This window comes from Pteropus vampyrus, unplaced genomic scaffold (genome assembly GCF_000151845.1).
Source record: "Pteropus vampyrus isolate Shadow unplaced genomic scaffold, Pvam_2.0 Scaffold326, whole genome shotgun sequence".
NCBI classification, from domain to species: Eukaryota; Metazoa; Chordata; class Mammalia; order Chiroptera; family Pteropodidae; genus Pteropus; species Pteropus vampyrus.
The window spans coordinates 1,487,778-1,511,166 of record NW_011889107.1 but is presented as its reverse complement, the minus strand read 5'-3'; the positions used below and the strand labels follow the sequence as shown (position 1 = coordinate 1,511,166).

The following is a 23,389-nucleotide window of genomic DNA, read 5'->3' as shown; positions in this document are numbered from 1 at the left end:
ATCATCTTAAGTGAGCTTTGGTAATTTGTGTCATTCATGTAATTATCTATTTCATCTAAGTTGTCAAATTAAAGGCATAATTTTTTCATTATATTACTTTATTATCCTTTCAATATCTATAGTATAGTGATGTTACTGCTTTTGGTTCTGATATTAGTAATTTATGTTTTCTCTTTTTATTGTTGATCAATCTGAGCAAGTTTATCACTTTTATTGATCATGCAAAGAATTGGCTTTGGTTTCAATTATTTTTTCTATCGCTTTGGTTTTTTATTTGATTGATTTATGCTCTAAACTCTTTTTATGCTCTATTTCCTTTCTATTTCCTTTCCTCTGGTACTTTGGGGTCAACTTATTCTTTTTTCTTTTTTCTTTTTTTTAAAGTGAAAGCCGAGGTCACTAAATGAAACTTTTCTTCTTTTCTAATATAGGTGTTTAGTGCTATAATTCTCCTCACTGCTTTGGCAGCATATCACAAATTCTTGAATGTTCTGCTTTTGTTTAGTTGAAAATACTTTCTAATGTCCCTAAATACCCCCGATGGTATTTAGAAATGTGATATTTAATTTCCGAATATTTGGAGATCTTCCAGATAACTTTCTGTTATTGATTTTTAATTTAATTCCAATGTATCAGAGAACACACTTCATATTACTTAAATCCTTTTAAATATCACAAGCCATATTTTATTGTCCAGAATATGGTCTAATTTGGTAAATGTTCTCTGTGCACTTGAAAAGAATGTATATTCTACTGTTGTTGGAGAGTGTCAATCAGGTCAAGGTGGTTAATAGTGTTGTTAAAGTCTACCATATATATGCTGATTTTGTCTACTTGTTCTTTAATCATAGAGAGGAGTATTAAAAGTCTGACTTAAATACATTTTAGAATTATTTCTCCTAACAGTTCTATCATTTTTTTGTTTCATATAAGGATTGTCTGACCCCTTAGCATGATATTACTTTCTTTATCCATGGTAAGATTCTTTGCTCTGAAATGTACTTTTATATTTATATTCACGTAGCCAATGTCAGTCATCATGGTGTATCATTTTCCATTCTTTTACTTTTGCCCTATTTGTGTCTTTATATTTACAGTGTAATTTCTTGCAAAGAATATATAATTGTGTCTTGCTTTTTACCAAGATGACAATCTCAACCTTTTAATTGGGGCATTTAGACCATTTATAATTAATTTGATTACTGACATGGTTGGATATAAATCTTCCATATTGCTATTTGTTTTCCATTATTTTAGTGGTTGCTTTGGGATTCATAGTAAACATATTTAACTTGTCTTACAATAGTATACTTAAGATTCCTTCCCTCTTGGCTTTCAAGCTTATTGTTATCATGCATTTTACTTATACATCTGTTAAACATTTCTACAATGCAATATTATTACTGTTGTTTATACAATGATCTTTTATAGAGATTTAAAAAATAAGAAAAAACATCTTATGTCTATATGTATGTAATTAGAATTTCATTCCTTTGTGTAGATCTGTAATTCCATCTGATATCATTTTTCTTCTACTTGATGGACTTTCTTTAACATTTCTTGTAGAGAGTCTGTTGGTGACGAATTCCTGCAGCTTTTGTATGTCTGAAAATACCTTTATTTTGCCTTTGTTTTGGGAGATATTTTTGCTGCATATAGAATTCTAGGTTGACAGTTTTTTCTTTTGGTACTTTAAAGATGTTACTCGACTTTCTTGCTTGCATTATTTCTGACAAGAAAATATGTCATTGTTATCTTAGTTCCCCTCTACATAAAGTATATTTTTCTCTGGCTGCTTTTAAGATATTCTCTATCACTACTTTTAAGCATTTATGAAATGCCTCTGTGTAATTTTCTTCTTGTTTTGTTTTTCTTTTTGCAGTGAGTCACTGAACTTCTTAGATCTGTGAATTTATAGTTTTCATCAATTTTGGAAAATTTTTAGCCATTATGTCTTCAGATATTTTTCTCTTCTCCCATCTGGTCTCTCCTTTGGTCTCTCCAATTACACAGTCTATGAAATTATCACATGGTACTTGAAGTTGTCCTATGGCTCAATGATGTTCTTATAATCTTTAAAAAACCTTTTTTAAAGATTATACAAAGATTGTGTTTATTTTGAACAGTTTCTACCGCTATGTCTTCAAGTGACCAGTATTTTCTTCTACCATTAATACCATCCAGTGTATTTTTTATTTTGCGTATGGTAGTTCAATATGAGTCTTTCTTTATATCTTCCATGTCTCTGCTTAACTTTTAAACATATGGAATACAATTAAAATAACTGTTTTAATGTTGTTGTCTGCTATTCTAAAGTCTGTATAAGGTTCTGAGTCTGTTTCATTGATCGATTATTCTGCTCATTATTGGTTATGTTTTCTTGCCTTTTTATATGCCTAGTTTGATCAGATGCCAGACATTGTGAATTTTACCTGTTGGGTGCTGGATATTTTTATATTCTCTTCTTGTGCTTTGTTCCTTGATGTAGTTAAGTTACTTGGAAATAGTATGATCATTTTGAGCCTTGCTTTTACAATTTGCTAGACAGGTCCAGAGCAGTGCTTACTTTAAGGCTAATTATTTCCCACTAGTGAGCAAGATCTTCCTCAGTATTCCACCCAATGCCACATGAATTGAGATTTTCCAGTCTAGCTGGTGGGATCAAGTACTATTCACAGCCCAGTATGAGCGCCAGGCTCTATTCCTTTTAATCCTTACAGATGGCTTTTCCTTTGGCTTTGGGTAGTTTCCTCACGTGCAAACACTGAACAATAGTACTTTGCTGAATACTTGGAAGGAGATCTCTACAGATCTTTGTTGTTTTCTTTCTATGCAGCTCTCTCCTCTCTGGCACTGTCCTGTAAATTCCAGCCACCTTGGTTTCCCTGGATTCTCAGCTCCATCTCCTCATATTAGGGAGTCTTTTGGGCTTGACCTCGGTTCCCCTTTCCTGGGCCATGGTCTCAAAACTCTCTTAAGGCAGTAAGCTGGGAAATCATAAGGGGCTCAACTCATTTGTTTTCCATCTCTCCGAGATCACTGTGTTTGGTTGCCTGATCTTCAGCAACTTGAAAACAATTGTTTAATATATTTTGTCTTTTTAAGTTATTTTAGGTGGGAGTATGAATTTAGTCCCTATTATTTCAAATGAGCAGATGCCCTGAATTTGTACTTTTATTTAGAGCACAGACAAAATTCAAACTCAGAGTAAAAGCTGACAGTTTGAGGAAATAACCATTACTGCTAAAGGAAGAGAGATGTAAATAACTTCTAATTTTTAGCTTTGTTTAGCAGCAGTACACTTCTTTGCTTGCCAGCGTTATCATGTCCTAATACAGTCAACATCATCTATGCATTGTGTGGGGCACTTAATCCTAAATGGGAAGCTCTGGTTGACCTCTGATGAGTTCCTAAATTACTGCCCCTCATGGGACTCAGTGCCAGTGTTTTTATGGAAAGAGAAGATTGTGGCAGGGGTGTTGGGTACAGAGAAACAAATACTGCTTTACTTTCAAGAACTGTCTAAGGGCTATAACTGCTTCCTTAGTCTGAAAAGAGCTATAGTAAAAATTAGTTATTGTTTTCAGTAACACAGAATATCTTCAGGGAGGTGAAGAAGGAAAAGGTGTTACTTAGGATGAAGTTGAGGAGAATGTGCGCTGCCAAAACTCATAGTGAGTCTTGAGTTTCATTCTTCTCATAGGAGTTTATTATGGGAGCTTCAGGTAAGAAGGCCAAGGGCTCCCGCCTCATGTTTTGCTTGTCTAAGGGCCAAAATAATCCTACCTGCCTCCCACCTACTGAAGATGTTGAGAATCAATTACCTGCTTGAAGCAATGGACAGGCGCTGGGACTGAACATGTTTCTTTTAGGTATTTGTCCCAGGTAAAATGACCTGTAAAGGAAATAGAAATCTCTATCACAGTCAACTTCCTAAAAAATGCTTTCAGGATGTAATCTATACTAAACATTAGGCTATTTTCAGGCTTGTTTGGAGCATAAAAAATTTTATTTTTCCCTGTTTGGGTTCAAAGGAATATTAGGGGGAGGAATCTAGGTGACCTGAGTAGATTATTTTAGGTCCTAAGTGTTTTTAAATTGTGGTCTAAAGATGGTCTGAAGTGTTTTTCACATTAGTTCCTAAAGAGATCCAAAATGCCAGAGCAAGATACACAAGTGTCTCAAAGAAGTGCCCAGGAAGCATGTGGAAAACAGAAGTAGAAAGTGGGTGAGGAGATTCCTCCTGAACAACCTGGCTCCTGGAAAGCTCCTTTGATGCCATCAGGTGAAAGCTTTTAACAGCCAATATGGCTGGATCCTTTTTCAGCTCAGAAAGAATGAATAAAAGGCTATTTGGAGACATTAGGTAAGGACTTGAGGGCAGAAAAAGCCAAATGAGTAAGATTATACTGAATCTTCACTCTAAAAACTGGCTCTCTCTCACCCACCCCCATTTCACTTCCATCCCTGTCACTGTTGCATTGCTCTGAGGTGCAAAATGACAAAGATCTGATAATTTAGAGAAAAGTTAAGTCCCGGGTAGTATTTCTGATGACAGTAACTAAGAACAAATTGGGGGGTGGTCTACAGAATCTTTTCGCCTCTTGAAGATCCCTTAGAGTCTTTCAAAGTTTAAGGAACACTGCGCAAGAGAAACAATCTTTAAAGTGACGCTATGCTGGGCCCAGGGAAAACATTTTTAAGGGACAGGCTGTTAAATATATATCTCATCGGACCACAAAATAAAGGTTAAACCAGTTACCAATCTCCCCCTAATACCCACCTAGAGGAGACCCCATGGTGGAGCAGGGAAGGTCTCAGAGACTCTCATAAGCTAAAACACTGTAGCAAACCAGCATTTCTTGAGGTTTCCTCTGCAGTGGAGCAGCACAGAGCCCCTTTGGGCCATGCAAAAAGCACTAGATGCTGGGAATAAAAATGAGTCACTGTATGATGAAATCTAAATCACTTTAAAGATGATGCCAAGACTTTATACTCTATTGACTTTATAGCTTCTGTTTTAAAACTGGTCCCTTTCCCACCACTCTTAACCAAGCCAAATAAATTTGGCTAGAAATTACAGTCAGTTCTAAACCATTACATGAACTGGCCAATGATTAATCATCTTGAAGAGAAAGTTAGTCCAAAGGGTAAATGAGATGGATATTTCATGGAGTCAAGATTTAAAGAGCTTATCAGTATTTAATAAAGAGTTTGCTCTTAGCTGAGACAGTCCTAAAGCAAGAACTGAATATATTTCATCACTATTTGCTGTTATAAAAAGGAGACATTACAAATTATTATTCCATACTTACAAATAAAGGATTAAATAAAACAATAAGTCTTGAATTTGACTGGGCTGCAACTCCTGAACTCTAGTATCATTAGCAGCACTGTCCACTGAAACTCTGCAATGATAGAAATGTTTTGTATTTCTGCTGTCTCATAATGTAGCCTTGCCACGTGTACCTACTGAACACTTAAAATGTGGCTAGTGTGAATGAGAAATTGAATTAAATTTTAAATTTAATTTAACTTTAATTTTAATACCTATATGTAGCTAACAGCTACTGTTTAGGGAGTGCAGGTCTAGAAGTTTGGTCAGTCTGGGTAATTGCTTGTATTAGCTTGAGTTCTGACCAATAGCACCCAAGAGACTTTGGTTTTAAGAATTACAGCAGCATCAGGGGTACCAAATTAATTAGGGAATTAATCACAGTTCTATATTACACATATCAATTATGGTAATCAATCTGTTATACAGGAAAGAAACCTCATGTCTGTCCTCATTTAGGAAACATCCTATTACCAACTGAATGAAAAGGAATCTCTGTGAAAACCAGTTCACCCACTATGAGGGTTGACTGGTTTGAATCATCAGATAGTCTTTTTTTTTTTTTTTAACGCCTACAGCACCTGGTATTCCTAGGTGGTCTCCCATCCAAGTACTAACCAGGCCTGACCCTCCTTAGCTTCCGAGATCAGATGAAATCGGGCACATTCAGGGTGGCATGGTTGTTGAATCATACTTAGATTAGTATCTCTCTTATATTTGACTGCACAGGCTATATAAGGCTTAGTCCCTTATTATCAGGTAAATTGCAAAATAAGTTAAATTTTATTGACTCAATAAGAATATCTGAGCACCTACTATAATGCTCATAATGGATCCAAACATCATGTCTCCCATATTTCCAAGCAAACTAAAGGACTGGAGAGTAAAATTTTATGTTTTGTGGGCCATACAGTCTCTATCACAAATACTCAATTCTGCACTGTAGCGTGAAAACAGCCATAGACAATCTGTTAATGAATGAGCATGACATGCTTCACTAAAACTTTATTGACAAAAACAGGCAGCAGGCTGGATTTGATCCCCAAACAGTAGTTTGCCAACCCCTGGTATATTATCATTGATTCCTAAATGTGGCTTATCATCAGAATCTCCTGAATAATTTTTCTCATTTCTTTAAACAGAGCTCTGGGCCCTATCTTCAGAGGTTCTCATTTAGACTATGGGTATAGTATGAGAATCTGTATTTTCAAAGCCTCGCTAGGTAATTCTGATTAACATCTGTGTCTAGAAACTACTAGTGTAGTTGAAAGAATGTGATATTGAGAGTCATAAGATGCTAGTTAAAGTCTTGTTTCTATAAATAACTATCTTGATAAATTACTTAATCCATCCAAGCAACAGTTTACTCATCTAAAGATGGAGATAATATGTATCTCACAAGACTGTACATACACTCATTCATTCAATAAATATTTACCAAACTTCCCAGTGTAAAATCACTGTGTTAAATGTTAGGGGAACAAGATAGACATGGTTCCTAAATTCATGGAGCTTGTAGTCTAGCGATAAGCAGAGATATTAAATAAATAACAAAACACATAATCTAGTATAATTATGATAAATTTAAGTTAATAAGGTAGTATAGGTTGCTTTGGGAATGTAGAACAGGGAAATCTAATTTATACTTAGGGTCTTGAATTATTGTGAAGATTAACATTATTAACTAATATAAGTATGTTTTATAATTTACAGAGTGATTTCAATTATTCATTCAACTGATATCTGAGTATCCTCTATGTATCAAATTTGAAGTGCTAGAATAAGGCAAGAGATACCTGCTCTTATAGAATTTACATTCTGGTGCATGATGAGATACAATTAACACACAAACAAATGAAGTAATAAGTGACAAGTACTTGAAGTTTTTAAAATAATGTGATGTGATAAATAGAGAATGGAAACTATCTTAGATGGTGAAGTTATGGACAGATGCTCTACAGAAGGAATATTTGAGCTGAGACTTTACAGATGAGAAAAAGCCAGCCATCTCATTTATGTTACTGAATAATGCTAATGAAAGTGTTTTATAAACTATAACATACACATCATGATAGTTACATGTACTAGGAAATAAGATCCCTGCCCTGAAGAGACTTACAAACTAAATAGAAGTATTTTTTAAAAAGTAAGAGTTCCCCAAAATGTAAAGCATAAGAGATTCACCTAGTTGAATGTGTGAATCCCTTTCTCCAATATTCATTCATTCAACAAATATTTACTGAGCACCCACTATATGCCAAGCCCGATTCTAGGCACTGGTGATACATAGCAAAGAACAAAATAGCCAAAGTCTCTGTCCACATGGAACTTACATTATAAGGGGAAGAGAGAGAATAAATAAACAAACGAACATATATCAGTTGGTCCAGAAGATAACAGAGACACCAGATAATAATTGTACAATTCCTGGCCCTCTGCAAATAAAGAAATAATAAAGCAAGGTAAGCAGGAAAGAGAGTGCCAAGAACATGTGCACTAATTTAGGCAAGATGGTCAAGAAAGGAATCTTGATGAGTTGATCCAACCAACAATTAGGACCTGAAAGGTTCCTCCAGTGCCTTGAATACTTACAATGATGAGAAACTCATTATTCACTATTGTTTAATGGTACAAATGGACAGACTTTAACCTCTACAGTCAGTCAAAGTCTGCCTTCTCCTAACCTCTACTCACTGATCCCTGACATAATATATCTAATCTCTCTAAATATGTCCCAACTGCTAAATATTTTCCTTAACTACTGCTAATTTGACATATGTCAGGTATCTCCACTCATGGCTACTGTTCTAGCCACATTCCTCTACAAGAACTCTACTTTATTCCACCTAAAGTGTGCAACCCAAATTCCTAAGAGCAATAAAAATAGTTTTTAGACCAGAAATTCTACTCCAAGATTATTAAGTGAAAAGTGTTCAGCTGTTTCTATGTACCATAATTTACATAACGATAGTATTTGTTAAATACTATTGATTGTCATTTAAGTGTTTTGTAATTTTTAATGAGTATCTTTGTATACATACCTTTTAACACTTTTAAGATTATTTCCTTAGGACAAATTCCTTAGAGTGAGATTAATGGACAAAGAGTAATATTTTATTTTGATGCAATATAATTCCTGCCAAGGGTACATAAAAACCATGTTTCTTTTATCCTTGCTAAAATTCTTTTATCCATTTCTATAATTCTGATAAATCTTACCAGTGGAAAAAAAAATGTTATACTTTTATGTGCAATTCTTTGATTACTAATAAAGTTGAAGATCTCTTTAGGCTTATTAGTCAGTTTGTATTTTATTTTTGCCATTTTTCACAAAGTCTTCTTTTATTTTCTCACAGATTCTAAGAGTTCTTTATAGATTAAGGATATTAGTCCTTTATCAAATACGTTGAAGACATTTGTCTCAGTCTGATAGGATCTGCCCTTAAATTTCTGTCTTCTTTTATAGTTTCTTCATTTTCACATCATGCTCTCCTCACTTCAATATTACAATATTAACCCGTGTTTTCTTCCGGGATTTCTCAAGGTTCATTTTTTACATTTAAGTGTTTGATCTATCTGTAATTTATTTTGTGAGACAAATGTGGCAAAAATATAGCTTTCCTTTTAACCTTTATTTCACAAATGTGCTTCTACATCATTTATTGAATAAATCATCTCCTCCCCACTGATTTGAAATGTCACCTCGATCATATGTTAATTTCTTAAATACACTTGAATCTATTTCTGGACTCTATATTCTGTTCCTCTTATCAGTCTATTCCAGCACCAGGACTACTTTATTTCATATAATTTCATGATCAATTTAAATATCTGATAACGCGAGTCCTTTTCATAAGTCATATTCTTAACTCTATGCTTTCTTGACACTTTCAAATGATTAATAAGTTGTGGCACATCCAATTTGAATAAAACACGGTGATTCTAAAATGTCCAAAGCTAAGTTTATGAGATACATAGTAGTTCATTCTCAAAACATTGTCCATGGGTTTTTTAGATCAATAGTTTGATATCTGTGAATAGATTATCTAAAGATAAAACACCAAATTGAAAAGAGAATTTCTGATTTTACCTGTCTTCCCAGGACAAACCATCCATTTCCCTATCTCCTATAACATCATGCTCATACCTTTACTTTCACATTCATCACATTATATCATTCTAATTATTTATGTGAGCTCTTCTCAGATAGGGGCTATCTTATATTAATTTTTAAAAATCATTTCTGTTTAACACAGTGCCTAAAACTTAACAGAGGTTAAATAAAAGTTCAGCAAATAAAAAGAAGCAAGCAAGTAATAGTCTTAATGTTTTTTGACAAGTAAAATTATACCTGGGATATTAAATTTAGTTTTGGGAGCTATACTTAGAGAGAAATAGAATAAACTAAAGTCTAAATGGTGATCTACATGGTAAAGGAACACAAAGCCATGTCACCTGAGGGTTAGCTGAAAGAACAATGAATATTTAGCATGAATAAGAAAGCAAAGTCTCAGAGCCATTTCTTCATCTGTCCATCCAACAGGTATATATATTGTGCACCTGTGGTCCCCAACCTTTTGGGCACCAGGGACTGGTGCTCCTATGAGAATCTAATGCTTGATCATCTGAGGTAGAGTCGAGGCGGTGATGCTAGCACTGGGGAGCGGCTGTAAATACAGATGAAGTTTTGCTGCTCACCCACCACTCACCTCTTGCTGTGTGGCCCAGTTCCTAACAGGCCAGTGACTGGTACTGGTCCATGGTCTGGGGTTTGGGGACCCCTGGTATACCAAAGCACTGTGTGGGTGTTGGATACACAACCATAATCAAAATATTGTTCTTGACCCTCATAGAGGTTTATAGTCTAGTGAGGGACAGAGCCCAAACAGCCAATTATTATGAACTCTGGTAAGTGCTACCCTTGGAGACGAGGATACTACAGGAGCCCCTTAGAGGGTTTGTGGAAGGATTCCCAGAGAGAGGAACCTCTAAGAGTCAGCCAAAGAGGAATTTTTTGTTTGTTTCAGAAAGAAAGAAAAGTATGTATAAAAATCTAGAAGTGAGAAAAAGCAGTTCTAACAAGTGAATCTTTTGATATGGCTACTGGACAGAGTTTAAAGAAACAGTTTAGAAAAGAGGTTGTAGATAAAAGCAGTGTTCAGGTATCAGAGAACCTCACACATCACATTAATAATAAGAGGCATTGAAGCGTTTAGGGTGAGTCATTCTGTCTGCAGTGTGAAGAACAGATTGGAGGAGGGAAAAGGTGGAGGCAGAAAAACTAGTTAGGAAGCTGTTCTAACAATCTAGATACAAGACGATGGTAGCCTGCGCTAGGAAAGTAACACAGTGGCAGTGAGAAGGTAGTCCCTAGAGCTGCTTTCTAATAACTAGAGGCTGGTGACTGAAAAACTAACTAAACATACTCCGTGTGACCCTAAAAGTTATAAGTATGACTAAAAGAATTTACAAAGAAACAGATATTGGCCCAATAATTATCTGTCTGAATATGATGTGAATTGCCTAAGGAGGTTATAAGTCCCCAACAACTTTGAGTTCAACACAAGACAATTTATAAGAAATTCAAAACTCTGGATTTTGAAATGCTGGGCCAAATTCGATTATTTTGAGGCCTCTTCCAAACTCTAAGATTCTAAAAATCCTCTAATTTTTATTTCATTTTGATATTTGAGGCTTCTCGCCATGATTTATTTAAAAGGAAATATATAGGATTAATTTATCAGAGGATATGCCTGGGTGTACTAACTCTATTCCCAAAAGAAAAATACACTTTCGAATTTGAACATTACTTTATATACTTTATGTTAAATTGATTATCCACTTTTCACAATTCCCTGTGAAAAAACAGGTGGTTTATACCTTGTCACTGAACTATAACTGTTATTATCATAAGCAACAAAATGCAAAACAGCAGCAGCTATCACTGAGTGCCTTCCACTTGGCAGCCCCATGTTATACTATGTTCAATAGCTCCCATGTTCATTATAACCTGAGAAGTAGGTTTTACTCTCATTTTCTAGATGAGGAAATAGGCTCAGAAAGATTAAGTCATTTTCTTGGATTCACAAAACTGGCAAGTGGGGAATAGGAATTTGAACCAAGGCCTGCTGATTCTTACGTCCATGTTTTTTCTAACACACACCAGCACCTTAGAAAGCTTGAGGAAATTTTTTAGGAATAATAAAAAGTGACTATCGTTTATTGTTTTTCAAGTGCTAGGCCCTTTATCTGCATGATTTTGTTTCATTCATTTCTTCAGCTCACATTCACAGAATGCTTCACTTCAAAGAATGTCACAAAATTTGACTTAAAGTCTGAGGATCGTTGCTGAACAGGATGAAAATAATAATCCTTCAAAGTTGAAAAGTATTTGAGAGTTTTTAAGATCTTTTTACATCATTAGCTCATGTAATCTTCTTAATAAACCTGTAAGTAGGCAGAATGGATTATTATTCCCATTTTACAAGTCAGAAAACTAAGGATCAGAGTCACAGAGTTACTAAGTGGCAGAGTTGGCTTTCAAAGAACCCAGAAGTTCTGGCTCCTACTCTAGTGTTCTAATACTTTACATTATCTCCTTTGTCAAAGGGCAATGCAAGTAATATGTTATTGGAATAAAAGGTAGGAGGAAGCAAATAGACAATGATAGTAACGGAGCTGAACACATGAAGTTGCAGTAACAAAATATATAAAGATACTTGAACAAAAATTGATAAAGGCACCAGGATATCAATATTCGTGTAACATGTAGAAGGATTTTAAAGAATTCTATAAACACTAATGTTTATGCAGAAAACCCGAAAGCTGAGAAATATTAATACTAGTTTTATTTCTCAAATCTTACTTCTAAAGTACACTATGCAGGGATGAAAACTAAGTATAATATTAGTCTGACTCATGTTATTGCATATTTTAGTAGTTTAGTTTTTATTTAGTTGAAAAAATTTTTAAAAAGTTAGTTTTAATTTCAGTTCAATCTCTCTCATGAATAATTTATTTTGGGGAAATCCCACCATTCTGAATTATGGACGGTGGAAGTTTGTTTTAGCTTTGGATTTAGTAAATTAAGAAATTACTTCAGTTGGTTCAGTTCCCATTATCCTTGTACTCTATGTAATTAAATCCTCTCTCTTCCCTTTTTGTTAGCTTGGTCTGTGGCCTCCTGATAAGAGGGCTTGACATGGCGGCTGAAATGAATTACGTGGGCTCAGTAGGCAGACAAGAGCACAGGATCCACAAGTTTATGAGTCACAGACACAGAATTATTTTCCTAGTTGCAATCTAATCCCTGGCTTAATGATTCTCCTTATTTAACGGAAACACAAGAAAAATATCTTACCTAGCTCCAGGATGTCAATAGCTTCTATTAAAAAAAAAAATGTTACAGTGTAAGTCATCATGACAAACATACCAAAATGATACAAAAGTGAAGTTCTGGGGTAAATCAAAGGCTCAAGAGTTTGTCCAGTTCAATTCTCTCATTTTAAAAAATATCAAGTTTAGAAGTAGTAACTGTGAAAGTACACCATCCAATTCTGCCTTATTCCCAAGTGTAAACTCTTAAAATGATGGAAGTCCAGAGAGGCTAAGCTAAGTGCCTAAAACTCTGAAGCTAATTTGAGATTACCTGTATTTCAAATCTAAGTTTCCTGATTTCCAGCTCAAAACAAAGCACATTGCTTTTGACAGATACCTCTACAAATGACAATATTTGTTTTTGTTTTAACCAGTGAGTTCTTTGTATACTCAGACCTTTAAAAGCAAAGGTTTTATGGTAAGAGATGTTAAATAAAAGTCTTCCATGCTAAACAGAGTTTTTTTCTTACCTCGATATTGGGATGCACACGCTGACAGGTGACCATATTTGTGTTTTCTGACATCATGCCAGTCTATTTCTGTGGGAAAAGAGAAAAGTCATGTGCCAAGAAAATACAAGATTCAATACTTCTCCAATTTAGCAGTATGCATCTATAGTTTTCAATAAAGTAGTCCACTTCTGACTCTATTCTAAGGTAATAATCCAAAATACAGAAAAAAAGTTTTATTTTTAAAAGTTGCAGTGTTGTTTATACATAAAAAAGGGGAGGCATCTAAATGTTTAGAACAAAAGACAGATTAAGATACTGGAATACATTCGCTTGCAAAATATTTTGCAAGTGAACTTTATAAAGGCTAAACAACGTAACAGAAAAATGTTTAAGTTATAAAGTTTTCCGGTAAAATATGGAATAAAAAATTATATTCATGGAATAATAACGATTATGTAAAAAATGAAAAACAAAGAACAATCCTTTATGAGCTGAACTGTGTCTCCTCAACACTGATGAAGTCCTCACTTCCTAGTACCTCAGAATGTGACTATTTGGAGATGGTGTCTTTAAGAAGTTAATTAAGTTAAAATGAAGGCATCAGGGTGGGCCCTAAACCAATATGACTGGTATCCCTATAAGAAGAGGAAATTTGGACACAGGTACAGAGAAAAGATGATATGAAGAAACAGGGAGAAGATGGATACCTACAAGTCAAGAAGAGAGGACTCAGAAAAAAACAATATGGCTGACACCTTAATCTTGGACTTCTAGCTTCTAGAACTGTGAGAAAATAAATTTCTGTCGTTTAAATCACCCAGTCTGTAGTCTTTGTTATGGTAGCCCTAGCAAACTAATACAAATTATCATTAGAAAAAAGACAGAAGTAAACACAGCAAATATAAACTGGTTATCTTTGGGTGGTAGTACTGTTTTTTCTTTCTTTCTATTTTCTAATCTTAAATATTTTCAAATTTTCTATAAGGAGAATACATTACTTATGCAATAGAAATACATTTTCCTTGTTTGAGAATTTAGATTCATCTACTGACTCTACCTATCAATCACCCATCATTATTTCACTTCTCTTCCTATATACAGGGCAGATTCTATGGTCCTTCATTAAAATCACTCCCTGGTAAACACTTAACTCCCTCCAATCCTCAATCCTAACTCTGGTTAAAACCACTTATCTACCTATATCAAGCCTATCCCAAGAGTTCACAAGTGCTGAAGAATGAGAGCTCACTGGTCTCACTTTAAATTCAGGGCTATAATTCTCAAATGCTACTTAACACTGTCTAGAAATCACAGCACATTTTCTACTAAGTTTTCTTTTCCATACTCCAAATAAATAAATAAATAAATAAATAAATAACACAAAATTCATATCCTTTTCTCTCTCCTCATACTCCATATATTCCCTCTCTCACCTTCAGTCTTAGGGGGATGATGTTAATTCAGGGTTCATTGAGAAAACAGAAATAAGGGATAGGATCTTCCTATACGCCTCTCATTTCAGGAAGGTACAGACTTGATCTTGTTTAGTGGCATATCCCCAGTGCACAGTATAGTAGTAAGTGTTCAGTTAATATCTGGTGAATAAATGAAGCTACTTATTCATTATTCTTTCTGACTTCTTTCCTGTTGCTGTGGATGAAGTATCTGTTTTTATCAGAAGCCAACCCTCCATTTTTGCTCCAGATCCCATTTCCTCTCATCCTCTTAAGGACTTTGCAAGTATTCCCCTTCTAACAGATCATTTATATCTTACTATTCCATCGTCTCCTATCAAAACAAACAAACACACAAAAACTCAAACACCACCCCCCCCCACCCTCTTAATCCCACATATATCCCTTCTGCTACATTCTTCTGTTTCTCAGCCCTCCTTCATGGGAAAACTTATTTTAAGAGTTGTCTATAGTCATTGCCTCCTCACTTCCTCACATTATTGCCTCATTCAAAAAGGGTTTTTCTGCTTACCACTCCACTGAGATTACTCTCAAATTTATATTTCCAGCAGTGGCCTCTTCTTGGAATTCCACACATATACAATTACTTACAGGCCATCGCTACATATTATCAATCAGATATTTCAAACTTAACAGTTTGAAACACTCTGGCTAAAACAGAATGTCACCGCTTGCCAACCTGTTCCTTTTTTTGTCTTCCCTAAACTAGTAAATGGCATCTCTATCACCTAGTCGCTCAAACCAAGTATCATCAAAATTATCCTTGGTGTCTCTATTTCCTTTACATTCACATCCGATCCATCAGTAAGTTCTGTCGGTCCATATCCCAAATCCATCTACTGCTCTTCATCTCACCACTCACACTCTAGTTCAAGTCACCACTACCTCTTATCTGGAACAGTACAACAGTCTGCTAATTAGTTTTCCTGCTTCTGCTCTTGCCCTACTCTAACCTATTCTCCACACAGGGGTCAGAATGGGCATTTTAAAACATAAAACAGATAATGCCATTTAGCTGCATAAGGACCTCCAACAGCTTTCCACTGAGTTAAGAGTACCTTACTATGCAGGATCTGGCTCCTGCCACTTCTCTGATCTTATCTATTATGACTTTTCCCTTTTTCACTACACTCCAGTCACACTGGTCAATGTCCCACTCCAAGTGTGGGCCTTCTCTCCTGGTTTGATGTCTCCTATCTTTCTAGTAATCTGCCATTTTTGTTCTCTTCTAAATCATTACTGAGAATTACAAACTTGATCAAGCTTAAAAATTACTGACAGAGATAAAAGGTATTAGAGTATCATAATTGAATTTATGTTTAAAATTTTTCACAATTATTTTATAATTAGAAGGAATGTACTCTTAAAAATTAAATACCAATATAATAGGAGGGTAAAAAGATACTTACCACTAGGCTGCATAGTCAATGAACTAAAAACTGGTCAACGAGTTAAGAAGTTTGGGATTTATCCCTGGATCCACCAGTACCTTGCTCTGACCTCTGACGTGTTAATTACTCTGTATGTTAATTTCTCCATCTGTAAAATGGGGGTAGGGAGGAAGGAGGACACTTATTACTCTGTAAAGTACTGAGATTTTTAACTATTAACAAGTTAGGCTACATTATAAGAAAAGTAGGACAGTTAGATACAATTTTTTTGCTAATTAGAATATCTCAGGGACAGTCCCTTATAGCAAGTATCACAGGTTTAATTCAACTAAGCCTTAATATCCACAGAAATAAAGAATATAGATATTTCCTACATTTGGTCTCACACAAATACTAAAATATAGTTTCCAACTAACCAGGTTAAGCCAGAAAATCAAGATACTAAAAAAAACCATTAACATGTTGTTATAGAATGATCTGTGTCCCTACAAAAGTCATATGTTAAAAGTCCCAATCTCCAGTGTGATTGTATCTGGAGACAGGACTTTTAAGGAAATAATTAATGTTAAATGAGGTCATGGGTTGGGGCCCTAATCTGATAGGATGGTATCCTTATAAAAAGAGGAAGAGACACCAGAGATCTCTCTCTTTCTTTCCTTCTCCCTCTCCCTGTCTTTTTCTCCTTCTACAAACACATACAGAGAAAAAGGCCAGGTGAGGATATAGCGAGAAGGTGCTGTCTGTACAAGGAGAAAAGCCTCACCAGAAACCAGTTTGCTAAAATCTTGATCTTGGACTTCCAGCTTCAGAACCTGTGAGAAAATAAATTTCTGTTGTTTCAGCCACCCAGCCTTCGGTATTTTATTATGGCAGCCCTCCTTGACTAATACACATGGTCATAGGACAAATGAGGCTGTAGCAATTCTCTGAGAACACTCCATGCAACACTAGTGAGTTTTCTAGTTGCCCAAAGGAACTTTCATTCTTTCTTTTATCACTGTCTAATTGGTAAAATAGAGCAAAAGAAAATAAAAATGAAACAAAAAATACTGAATTTGAAGTTAAAATTTTATCCTGTTTAGAATCTCAATTCTATTTTCCATTAAAGTCTTTTTTCCTTAAAGACTTTAGGCAAGTAACTTAACTGCACTGAGTCTAAGTTTTCTTATGAGTAAAACAGGAATGGTAATCTAATGCTACTTGCTTCACTCAGTTGTGAAGAACAAATGAAAAAAAATGGCTTTAAAAGTGCATAATACAGATAATCAGAATTATTAAGGAAAAACTTGCTGTTTACTAGAGGGAAAACTCAGATCGTGAATAATACAATGTACTTATAAAAAGGACATTAGAACCACCTGTTACTAGTTAGCCCCTAAAGATTCTAATATTCACAATTTGAATAACTACTCTAGGAATATCTGCTAGAATTTCTTCTACTCGGTCATGGGAGTACAGCTCAGGAGTAGAGCATTTGACTGTAGAATTATTCCTACTTTGCTTCTTCTCTCTTTGGTTTCTTCTTACCTGTTGACTGGGACCTTTAAAAATTATGGTAATGTGATCTTCTCGGGTGAAGTGAAAGTGCCAGTATTTATTTCAAAACAGAGTTACGACACTTTGTGGTTAGAAAAGGAAGAGTAACCTGAATCCTTCCATGTCTAGAGCCCTGAAACACTGAGAATAGTCTTTTATATCCTCTTTGATTTCTGACAAAAGAGTGCAAGAGCATAGACTAGTAATACCTAAAGCAGTGCCAACCAACAGAACTTTCTGCAATGATAAAAATGTTCTATATCTGCATCATCTAATAGGTAGCTACTAGCCACATGTGGCTATTTAGCACTTGAGATGTGGCTAGTGTGACTGAAGAGTTGCATTTTTAATTGTATTCAATTTTTATTAAATTTAAACAGACACATGTGTCCAGTGGCTACTGTGTTGTATAGTGCAGATCTAGCAAATATAAAGATCCTGGTTTTTCTGGAAACCCTTGAGAGAAAGATAATACATAATATAAAAATCTAAAAGGCTATGGAAGCATCCTTTCAAAATGTGACAAAACAATCACAACAGGTCATACCTAAAGCAAGAAAAAGTAGAAAAAATTCTTCATATATTGTGATATTAAAAAAATTCAGTTATAAATGATCATTTGTGTATTAAGATAGTAATAATAATTATTATTAGCATTACATAGCTATTATTTTTAAGTGTTTACTATGTGCCAAATGTTGCACTAAGAATTTCAATAACACCATCTCATTGAATCTTCTCCAATATGATACCACTTAATATGGTATCATTACAACTTTTTGTGAATGAGGAAATGATATCCAGGGAGGTTGAATAACTTTCTAAAAGGATACAGTCAGAAGAAGAGGCAGGATTTGAATGCAAACTATGTCTTTAACAACAGTATCACTCTTCAAAAACAAACTCATGAAAAAGAAACCTTACAAATGCTTCTAACATAAATAGCCCAGCTTGGGAAGAACTACAAACCACATGTGAATGTGGTTTCACTAAAGTAAAAACTGAAGTACTAATGTTTATTAGCTTGATCTGGGTTTTGAATAAGATCAGGCATAGTCTGCGATTTAATGAAGTAAAATTAGATTAAACAGAGGATATCCATAAGTAATGTGTTTTAAATATTCATAGAGCTTGGAAAATACAAAAGAAGTAACACAGGCTTACATGCACATACCAGTGAGAAAGAGAGGGCGATGAGGAAAGGAGGAAGGGAACAGGGAATGAAGGATGTTTTCCTCACTAATAAAAAAATAGAAAAAAGAATCATCGAATGTACTTCTGAAAACCTATTAAGACAGAACAGATCTCTTTCAGTGTTAGATAACAGTTGTAGTTTTAGTAAGCCATAATCTTTTGCCAATATGCACAGAGATTAAATCAGAAAAGCTGGAGTAGAACTGCCCCCACTGTGGTCACAAAGGACAAGCTACAGAGGAGGCAGGAGACAGACAGGGACTGGTCTGGGATATACCACTGATTAGCCACTCTCTTATTAACAAGTATTCCTAGCACCTCTCAGCTGATCCTCTGCCTCCAGTTCTCCTTCATTTACTTTGATCCATTTAGAGATAAGTGTGATAAGATGGTAATATTCCTCTGGGATGATCCACCAGAAGATGGGGGAGGGGAAGCAAGCTAGGCAATCACTTTCTCAAAGAGAGCAATAAATCCTGTCTTGCGCATGTGGCAGATGTGAACAAAGAAGCTGGAGCAGATCTCTCCTTGGTGATCATCCCTCCCCCTACTCGCTCTGTAGCAATTATACATCTCTGCACGTGCACACCAAGAGACGAACCCCCAGAGAACATCAATATTTCCTTTAACAAGCAAAGCAGCTAGCAATGAGTGGCTAATGAAAATGCAGAGAAGCCATAATTCCCTTTGTCTTACAGGCTGTCCTTGTAGACTTCAATTATGTATACTGTTTACCCTTTCCAGAAGATTACAGAGGAGTGATCCTGAGCATAGGAGAAGCTAATGCCTTTTAGAAAGTTTCTGGCTCATGCTTTCTGAACAGTAAAAAAGTTTATTGGTACCCATGGTGCTACATCATACTTCCTGGCAGACATATATACATCTGATTTTATGAAAAAAGTAGTGCTGTACCACCCCCCACCTCTACTCCCTCCTCCTCCATCTCCTCCTCATTCCAGTAAGCACACTTCAGAAGCAGAGTTTTATGTTCAAATGTTTGCTGCAAAGTAACGTGTTCTATAAACTTGAATTTTATGTATTGTACTTTGTCCTCCACTCAGGTCAACCATGTCAAAGCCACACTGGTGTCTTTTCCTTTGTGCTTGGTAATCAGTCTATTGGTGTAACATAGAACTATAGGTTTGGAAAAAATGTTAAAGGCCATTCAGTTTAACGTCTCCTCCTGCCTCCAATTTCAACGGTCCTAGCCAATGCTTGAACCTTCCAACATCACTACCAAGTCTTTACTTATACTTCCAATGATGAAGATCCCCAGGAAGTTTCTTCCATTCTTGGCAGTGGATCTTGGCCTTAGGGAAATGATCCTCAATATTTTTTGTATCTCAATACCCATGAGGGAATCTCATACTTCCATCAGTAATGGTAGTTTCATATAAAACCAAACTTTTAATAGAGGTTCTCTTGTGATATCAAGATGGTAATAAGAGGGAAACTTTCCCTTTCCATTTGTTATACTTCTGTTGGTAAATCTTTCATATATATTATGTATATATATTACTTTAATGCATTCATACATACATTTTTTAAAAAGTGGCCCAAGAGGATAAATGTTTGCCACAGCAGTGATAGGGAATTGGATGGGAACACGTCCTATTGGGGGAACAAAACGGAATGACAGGGAATGATGTGTGTTATGATTCGACATATGACTATAATATATTTGGGGGTAGGGTGTTGAACTGACTGTAATATATCTGGGGGGAGGTTGAATGCCACCTACCTCCTTGAAAAGATAGCCATCACTGCTAATCTCTATCTCAATTGTGTATGCCGGCTCTTTAGGCATTTTAAGAGAACTTTCATGTGTGTAAAGAAGGTTAACAGCTTTCTGTCTCATCAGGGTTAAACTTAATGACTAACTGTATAACATGACTCACTGTATAAGGCATCTGCCTCCTTTTCCTGCCCATTATGCCTAATCCATAGTATTCTATTTGCCTTCCAACATTTCTCTTCTATGGTATGTTCATTTTCTCTTACTATGATGGTTTGGCACACTTCCTAATTACTAAGACTAATTACCTTACTCTGAGCTGAAGGGTACTTTTTTTTTTTTTTTTTTTTACTAATAAGGGTATTTTTTTTTATCTCCAGATTTCCCTCCTCTATTATGAAGACTTTGAAGGCAGACAGCCTGGGTTCAGATTTGGTTCTATCACTTATTAGTTGTATAACCTTGGCCAAGTAACTTGACTCCTAGTGCCTTGGTTTCCTCATGTGCAAAATAAAGACAGCACAGTAATTACCTCATATAGTTGCTGGGAGGATTAAATAGGATACACATAAAGCACTTAGTATAGTACCTGGCACATAGTAGACAATCAATATTCATTTGTATTGTTGCTTCCTTCTCCTTCTCTTTCATCATCATCATCATCATCGTTATGCCTTGCTACTACTTAGGAAACTACTTTACTACAGGCCCGGAATGTTTCCTCGACAATTTCTTTCCATTGGATTTCTACATTCCCTCTTTCTCAATCCAAAGCATTCCTGACATTTCATCTCTTCAACATAACTCTCTCCGACAAACTGGATTAAAGTGGAACTTTCTTATTTAGCATATCTACTACTATGGCCTGTTTTCATTGCATTATGATATATGCTCATGCTTCATCAATTCATGTTCCTCTTCTTTTCATACCTTTATTCAAAACCCATCTCCTAGAGCAAGGATTGGAAAACTGTTTCTGTAAAGGGCCAAATAGTAAATATTTTCAGTTTTATGAGACTGTTAGTATGAAAGCAGCATACATAACACATTAACAATGAATATGGGTATGTCCCAATAAACCTTTATTTACAAAAAAGGCAGCAGACAGGATTTGGCCTATGGGCCATAGTTTGCTGATCCCTGATCTAGAAGAATCCTTCTCTAAATAACTCTGCCTGGCTGTGGTCATCCCACTATTCTATTTCAAGCATGTACTATATTCATTTGTATATGTTTACAAGCTTCTAAGTATTTTTACGTAGTCAGTCTCCTACTTAGATTAATGTACAGATCCTTTAAAGAAAGCTGTTCTTTTATTCTTTAAACACAATATATCTACATCTAGGAGTAACTTGAGGTGTTGAGGCTGCAAAGACAAATAAGTTCCAGACTATGCTCGCAAAGAACTCACAGGATAGAGAGCTATTCAAATACACAAACATAATATAATATAAATTTATACTGTAATAGTGATTTGCTATACAAAGTGCTCTGGGAAAATAGAAAAGAATGATTAACTTTGCTTGGGGATCTGAGGAAAGCTTCATAAAAGTGATGAAGTTGAGCTAAGATTATCAGAAGAAAGATGAATACACATTTTTGGCAAAGACAATATAGTACGAAGGTACTAAGGCATGGAAATGGACAGTGTACTTGGACAACAGCCATCAGTTTATTATAGATGTAAAGAGATAGGATAAGCTATAGAGACAAATGACAGGAATGGAGTGAGATCTGAATAAAAAAGGAGGTAGGCAGCAACTTGTGAAGAGCCTCATTTGCCATACTAAGTGTTTGGAGTCATATCAAAAATTATGTTAGACATTCAATATTGAGATTTTATTTATTAATGGTATTTAACTTTTTTCACAGCTTCTATATACACTATTTCCAATGTTCATACAGCTTCTGTACTTACATGTCTACTAAATTCTGATACTAATTATGAATCTGTGATATAGTGAGAAGAGAAAGATTTAGAGGCAAAGATCTAGGACGAAATCTTGCCATTCATAGTAACAAGATTTTGAATAAGTCTCTTAACCCCTCGTTGTTTCCATAAAACAGCAATAGCAATAGTACCCACTTCATAAGATTACTGTAAAGATTGTATGAGATAATTATGTGAAGGTTACTTTGCAAACCACAAAGAGTTGTATAAACGATTTGTGAAATTTGTTAAAATTGCAGGATAAGTTAGCAAGAAAGGGTAAGATTCTTTTATTCACTCTAATCACTTTTTATGACACATACATTCACATACATTCGCACATAGCCTAAGAGAGGATAATTCTCGATTTCAATTATATATAAACACAGGTTCTGACCTTTTCGAGGATCTGATTTTTGCATGGTACCATCACAGTTTTACCAAATAGGAAATTGTTCCTCTTTAGCAAGATGGAGAAATCTAGAAGCAAAAGATAGAAAAAATTAGAAATGTGAACTGCTGTAGATCAAAGAAGACGTGCAGTGAAATTAGGTTTTTATCAGAGGAAACCTGCAGTCTGGACTCCCAGATGGGGTTTCCAAGGGCAGCAATTTAGTTAGGTTTCCAATTTCCAAGATTCTTCCCTCAGCTCTGTGGATTTGGAATCCTGACTCTGTTAAAAATAGAATAGACTTTTGAGGGCAGATCTATAGGTCATTAAACAATGATGGATAAACTAGAATACTAATTTATTAATTTACTGTGAGAAATATAACAGCCATATTGTACACTGAAAACTACAAAACACTGCTGAAAGAAATTAAAGAAATCATATATAAATGGAAAGGCATCTGTGTTCATGAATTGGAAGATTAATATTGTTAAGATGACAATACTACCCAAAGTGATCTACAGATTCAACGCAATCCCTATCAAAGTCCCAATGATGCTTTTTGCAGAAATA

At 35.2% G+C, this 23,389-nt stretch overlaps 1 protein-coding gene and 1 pseudogene across 17 annotated transcripts in view; both read right to left on the bottom strand.

The window, feature by feature from the left end:
- SCMH1 (Scm polycomb group protein homolog 1) overlaps window positions 1–22,925 on the bottom strand; it is a 120,855-nt gene extending 97,930 nt beyond the window's left edge. For 10 of the 17 annotated variants that reach the window (XR_002776770.1, XR_002776771.1, XM_023521973.1 and 7 more), the window contains exons 1-5: window positions 22,823–22,925; window positions 16,049–16,178; window positions 13,183–13,251; window positions 12,696–12,719; window positions 3,825–3,895 (exon numbers count right to left, since the gene is read on the bottom strand). Coding sequence is in view for 12 of the 17 variants with exons in the window: in XM_023521973.1 (XP_023377741.1) it covers window positions 3,825–3,895; window positions 12,696–12,719; window positions 13,183–13,251; window positions 16,049–16,061 (177 nt within the window). In the remaining 5 variants the exon portion in view is untranslated. Of the gene's footprint in view, window positions 1–3,824; window positions 3,896–4,783; window positions 4,927–12,695; window positions 12,720–13,182; window positions 13,252–16,048; window positions 16,179–22,822 lie in introns of those variants that run through there. The other 7 variants (XM_023521975.1, XM_023521984.1, XM_023521978.1 and 4 more) reach the window with 7 other exon arrangements.
- LOC111730655 lies at window positions 5,905–6,023 on the bottom strand (annotated as a pseudogene).
- Window positions 22,926–23,389: the final 464 nt, after the last annotated feature.